Below are 6,611 nucleotides of genomic sequence, written 5' to 3'. Positions count from 1 at the left end.
TCTTTATTATCAATCCATTTTTATAGAAATCGAACCTTGATTTAAAACCCGTCTTGTTTCTATTTTTGATATTGTTTTAGTTATTTAAAAGCCCAATAAAATAATAATATTTTATCTTAACTTATCAATTAAGTACGAGTCCCTAATCGTTAACAAACTAACCGGTAACCCGATTAACAACCAAACCTTCTTGTCCAATGTTTCAAATATAGTTTCACTAAAGTTCAAGTTCATTAATAAATATTATGTTATTTATTTTAGCTAAGGTGTTTATCGTTTCAAGTCGGATCTGTTCGTTTACCGTTCGAGCTTCATTTATTTATCTATTTATTTCTCGGTTCTTCAGTCGAGGTGAGTACTTTCATACCCCTTTTTCCATCTTCCGTTTTTGGGGTGACATTTCATACTTATTAAACTAAATGCTTTATTTACTTGAAATCTAAACCCACAAACGTGATTGTATACTTTACTTGAATAATTGCTTGATTTGGTGTTCTATGTTTACATGCTATGTGCCTATGTGTTTATCGCTTTCAGTCATGGGGAAGTCTATAAATCCGTGATCTATCTGGTATTCTCTTATAGCACGGTGTCGTTAACGTAAAGCAATTAACGATATTCTATCAAATCCTAGACTACTTGGCAACCCCTTGTAGCTAGGTGGCGCTAACGTAATTCTATTAGCGATTGTCAATTTATCCAAGTTGTTGCTTTTATTTATTGTTTTGTATACAAGTTTTGTGGCTTTTTTACTACTATATACTTATATGCTCAAACTTATGAATTGCTCACCAACCTTTGTGTTGATAAACTTTATTTTATGAAATGTTACAGGTTTGACTTTTGTTGACTCGAGGACTTGATGAAAACGTTACCAAGACTATTAGGGTATTAGTAAAACGAACAATATAAATTGCTACTTGTATTCAACTTGTTGGTGTGGATGAGATGTGTTGTTTATTGATTTGTTGAAATAAAATGAGTTGAATAAATATTGTCACTTTAAATAGTGTCTTGTGTATTTGTCCAATCACGTTGCACCCCGGCATGTTCCGCCTTTGGTCGGGGTGTGACATTATGTATTATGTATGGGCGGGCTTCTAAACTTGCTTATTTGCTTTTTGAAAGCAAAATGTATTTGACAAAGTTCCTCAAAAAGCTTTAAATTGGAGATTTTCAAATGTGACTTTTGTTTTTCAAAAAACAAATAAGCAAATTTAAATGCTCTCCCAAACACCCCCTTAATATGCCGATTTCAAACAAATGAACGTTCTTATATTTGTAATATACTTCCACCACGTGGCTGTGCGCAGGCGAAAAATGCTAGTTTTATATAATATGCAATTGTCAATATATCAGGTATTGAAATTTTTATATAACTCTACTTTTTGTCTACTGAATTATAAAACGTTTTCAATAAATTATAGGTTTCCCAAAAATCTACCATGCTTTAATCCCACATAAATATATTGTCCTTCAATTCCTAAGAGTCATAGTTTATGGGAATAAAGGAAACATTAGCCGAGACTTATCATCTCTACTAGAGAAGTAGCTAGAGAACTTGGTTATTTGCAACCGGATTTTTATAGTAAATAACCTTAAGCAAAAACCATCGTGGATAAACAATCACACAAACACAAGCTTTAATGGAGCCCTTTGATCATGTGATCAACATTTATAGACACACGACAAGAACCAAATATTGCTTCTCATTCTACATTTCTACTATTTTTGTAGTGTGATGTGTGATATAATATATATAACCAAGCAACATAGCAACTATTGGGTTGACCCTATACAAAATTAAAACAATCGAAATTTCAACAAAGCCATGGTATTTTATTCAAAGTTTAGAGTATGCAAATACAAAATAAAAACAAACATTTCACAATCAGGCTCTTATGAAACTTGTCTCACTTTCTGTATATACTTATTTGCCACTACTTTCTTTCCTTTCTTGATACTTGGCTCTAAGAGTTTCTTGATCAGGCCAGCTTTTCTGAATTGCGGGGATATTAAGGAACCTATCTTTCCATGCCCATAAGTTTGGAAATGAAGCTTCATCAAGCACTTTCACATCGAGTACCACTTCTAAGGTGTGGCAATTTTCAGCAAGCCACCCGTAAGCTAGATCCAGATACCCAAATCTTTCCCCGCTTAAGAACTTCTTTTCGCTTAGTAGTTTTTCTATGTGTTTTAGATGGGCCGACATTGTTTCTTTGGCTTCCTCTTGATCCTTCCCTTTCTTCAAAACATAACCAAAGTACGATGGCAAAACCTACTTTCCAACGACCATAGATAAAAAAAGGTGTGCATATTGGATTTTATAATATTTGTAAAAATAAATAAATGTCGATCTAATCTGACTGTACTATAAAAAGAAGACCTATTGTTCACATGTCATTCAACTAGGTCCTCTATATATGCTGTCATGTGTACAAGTTTCCAATCTAACAAATTCCACTTTCTTATCAATTTTGATTTGAATAAAATTGTTCAATTTTTACTGTTTTGAACTTGAATGATAACATGAAAATATGTTGTTGGTGGGAATCGAACTCAGTATCTTACTTTTAAAATGTCAGTGGCTTACCAACAGATGCGGATCCAAGATTTTTTTCCAGTGGGCTCACTGTCAGGTCGGTTTGGCAGCTTATGTCGGTTCAACGGTTCGCGTCGGTTGAGGTTTATCACATAATAAAAATACGATACAATAACAAAAAACAAACATCGTCATTAAAAACTAAATATGACAGTCTTTTCGAATTAAAACAAATACGGTTAAGATCGGGTAAGATTTATCACATAAATTTGATGGTGTTTTTGAATTCGAAAAAAAACAGTAATAGCTGTTCCTAAGACTACAAAGAAAATTCAAGACATTCCGTTATATGTACCAAAGAAAACAAAACACTTAGTAGAAAAAAAAAACCTTAGTGTGAATCAAACCTGAGTAGTCATACTTGTAAGACTGGGTGTTTACCACTAGATTATAGTTTCATTTTTTTTACGAGTTCACTCATAATTTATATTTGGGTTCACTCTCATATTTTATATAAGTTTTCTACATAAAATCTGAAACTCACGAGTTCTCGTGAACCCGCACTCGAATACATAAATCCGCCCATGCTTACCAACTCAACTAGGATGAGTTGATGTTAATCTTCTCTTTTCCTTAACAGGTATAGATTCATAACCTTCTTTTTTGATTTATTTTAAAATACAAATTATTGTTACTAATTTATGTATTTTAAGAAATATATTACGAAATATTAATGTTTTAAATGATTGACAATATCATTTCAGTTAAAAAAAACATTAAAACATCTTTAATTTTATTGAATTCTCCATGTCTATCGTGTTTCCGTATTCACTTCGATTTAACCCATGCAGGAATTGTAGGTATGAATAACATTCTATTCTTTCCATAGATTTATAATGTGCATTATGCAATTTATATACGTATATTAGACGTTTTTCTATATTTCCATCCGTGTTTCACACGGGACACTAATCTAGCTATACATTGTACAATTAGATTAAAAGAAAATGGTGGTGCCACAAGGCCCCGTTGGGCCAAGTGGCTGACCACCATTCGACCACGTCATTTGTTTTTTAGTTCCGATATTGTATCCTACCAAACAGAAATCGTCTGAATTTGCATAGACTCGTTACCTCAACACCCGGGACTGACAACGCTCTTGTTTAACCAACCAACGCCATCGGTCCACCTAAATTTTTTATATTTTTGGATTTAGTTTAGGTAACGTTGTGAACGTAACAAAAACCGATTGAATTAGCATCAAATCACTATCTCAATGTCCGGGCCCGACAAAGGTTGGGTTTTACCAACAATCGGGTTTTAAAGGCTAAATAAATGTTGTGTTATATATTTTATGTTTTTATATGTTAATTTTAGGACTTTATTTTTAGGTTATAATGTTTGGGTTTTACCGATGTTGTTTATACCGTAACCATGGTGGCAAAAGTTGATAGGCGGAACCTAGGCAGCCGACTGGGAGTTGGATGTACTCAGAATACTCGAGGAGTACTTGGAGAGTACTTGGACATGAGAAATATAATGAAAATTAATTTTAGGATACTATATGTATGTCAATTATCATTAGTTTACTAATATTTATAACAAAATATGTGAATATCAATATAAATAAGAAAACTACATTTTTAAATAACAAATTATTCTAAAAATTGCTAATCATTAATTAAAAAACAATATTTGTTCTCAAATATTATATAAATACGGATTATATTTTATTTTTTTAAGTCAAAATCAGCTCAAGTTCATCGACTATATGTGATTCTAGCTGAGATTAACCACATTTGATCGATTATTAGTAACTAGGCGGAGTTAAAGAAACTCCCCTCGGTGATATACCTTGTAATGAATACTCGGGAGTACTTGGCCTTGTAAACATACTTTTACAACATTGACCGTAACAAACGTAACCGATTTTGATCGAATTCGTATCAACTCCCGTCGTAATGCTCGGGTTTTACCAATGGGATTTCAACGCTCAGGTTTTACCAATGCGTTTTACCGACCGAATAAACATCGTTTTAAATATTATATTTTTTTATATGTTAATCTTTTTATATATTAATTCGACGAATTTAGATTTGGGCTTAGTTATGGTACCATTACGAACGTAACCGGTACCCAACGAATACATTTCAACTCGTCGCCGCAACGCAACATCCAAGTTTTACAAACCGAATAAACATTGTTTTAAATTTGATATTTTTAATAATATGATATATGAGTGCCAGTGGTTGCTTTTTGGGTTTTTTAGTTGATGAATTTTAATTTGACAAATTTGTTTATGAGGTTTAGTTATAGTACCGTAACAAACATAGCTGGTGTCAACCGAACTTACGTTGGCTTGCCACTACAACACCTTAATAAATTTTACCTATCGAATTCGCCATGCAAATCGCATGTAAATCACTATTTATGTTTAAAAGGCCATTATTATAACATTAATAATTGAAATATTTGAATAAAAAAATTTAGACTGTAGTCAATAAAATAGACCTTGGTGCGAACTTTCGGCCTATTTGACCCGTTGACCGTTTGAGACTCAACCCAATTAAGACTTACGTATTCATTCCATTACTAAATAAGTGAAATTTATTGTTATGTGCAAACATTCTGAACAAATCTTGATTTCAATGTAACTATTTCAAATCAAATAATGAAACATGCATATCTGAGTCTGCTTTTTGCTAATTAGGTAATAAATAATGGTCGCGTACCTCTTCATTAGCGAACCTCGCCCAGAAACGTTCTCTAGCTTTGTCAAGAGGATCTTTAGGTAATAAGGGATGTGCGTCCTTCCATGTCTCGTCAATGTACTCAAGAATCACAAGAGATTCACATATGGGTATTTCATTGTGCACCAATACGGGTGCCCTTTTGTGAATAGGGTTGCACTTTAAGAGTTCGGGACTCTTATTGGCAAGATCTTCGTATATGACTTCGTGCTCAATGTTTTCCAAATTCAAGGCCCACACAATCCTTTTAACGAATGGGCATGACCATGTCGCGAATAGTTTCACCTTTTCCATATCTCTAGATACCTTGATTTACTAATTATGAAACACCTGGTTGTTTTTTTATAGGAAGTCTTTTGGGAATACCTAAATTGGGTTACCTTGTTAGTATCTAAACAGAGTACATTGTATATTGCTCAAAATATTATTGATTTCTTTAACGTTGTCATCAGAAAACAAGAATAATCGACCGATTCATATATGGAACATTGGGTTTGTCACTTGTCAGCAACATGCCAAAGTTCTACATGACTTCTAACATACTATAGTCTATAACTCGACCGTAACAAAATAAGCTGAAGTTTGAGACCCCATCTTTTAAGGTTATTGGATGTTTCTATAATCCCAACTTTCACCTATTGGTCGATATTAATTCAAACTCAGGAAATGCTTACATACATGTCACAAATCGGTTATATGAAAGTCGACTGATCATGAAGATGATTCACTTCAGCTGGACCATGGAAGATGCCTAAGACCAGCCCCTTTGTTGCTTAGTAGAAGCCAACCATTAAGATATTAGTTTCCAAGGAGAATTTAAACTTTATAGGGTGTTATTTGTCCCCAAGTTATATGGTTGATACCATTTAATTGTTTTAGTGTAAAAGAAAAGGTCGAAACCAATGAAGTCGGTTGATTCCAACACTTTATTTGTTACCTCTATAATAATATAAAGCAAATTAATAATGTATCAATATAATAATTAAAGTTACATTCAAATAATATTAGGGGGTGTTTGGTAGAGGGAATTGAGGGGTGAGAAATGGAATTGGAAAGAATTCTCTTGTTTGTTTATGAAAGAAAGAGGTGAGAAATGGAAATAAACCATTTCCATTTCTCTGATTTTGTTTCTCTAAAAAAAGCGGAGAATTGGATTTCTCTTATTTCTCTGATTTCATTTCTCCCATTTTCCTCCTTCATTTCTCCCATCTTTCATTCAGTCTCAACTCCTCCACGGCCACTCCGATCGCCGGTACACCGATCACTAAACCCAAACCTCCGGTAACTCATTTATTTACAAACTCTCACATTTACTTTAT

At 33.2% G+C, this 6,611-nt stretch overlaps 1 protein-coding gene across 1 annotated transcript; it reads right to left on the bottom strand.

The window, feature by feature from the left end:
* Positions 1-1,817: 1,817 nt before the first annotated feature.
* LOC143597852 (glutathione transferase GST 23-like) lies at positions 1,818-5,684 on the bottom strand. The gene is made up of 2 exons (XM_077076234.1): positions 5,275-5,684; positions 1,818-2,278 (listed from the first exon to the last, which is right to left on the bottom strand). The coding sequence occupies exons 1-2, from the start codon at positions 5,584-5,586 to the stop codon at positions 1,931-1,933; spliced, it is 660 nt and encodes a 219-aa protein (XP_076932349.1). The 5' UTR covers positions 5,587-5,684; the 3' UTR covers positions 1,818-1,930.
* Positions 5,685-6,611: the final 927 nt, after the last annotated feature.

The sequence above is a fragment of the Bidens hawaiensis genome, unplaced genomic scaffold, assembly GCF_021521415.1.
Source record: "Bidens hawaiensis isolate Kalapana, Puna unplaced genomic scaffold, B.hawaiensis_p1.1 tig00049146_1, whole genome shotgun sequence".
NCBI lineage: Eukaryota > Viridiplantae > Streptophyta > Magnoliopsida > Asterales > Asteraceae > Bidens > Bidens hawaiensis.
Note: the sequence above shows the minus strand (reverse complement) of the source record. Positions and strands in the feature narration are given on the sequence as shown.

What these genes read in the sequence shown, in the direction of transcription:
- LOC143597852 (XM_077076234.1), bottom strand. Translation starts at nt 5,586, where the DNA reads ATGGAAAAGGTGAAACTATTCGCGACATGGTCATGCCCATTCGTTAAA. An exon ending in CGAGGTTCGCTAATGAAGAG is followed by an intron (nt 2,279 to 5,274) that starts GTACGCGACCAT and finishes GTTGGAAAGTAG; the next exon opens with GTTTTGCCATCGTACTTTGG.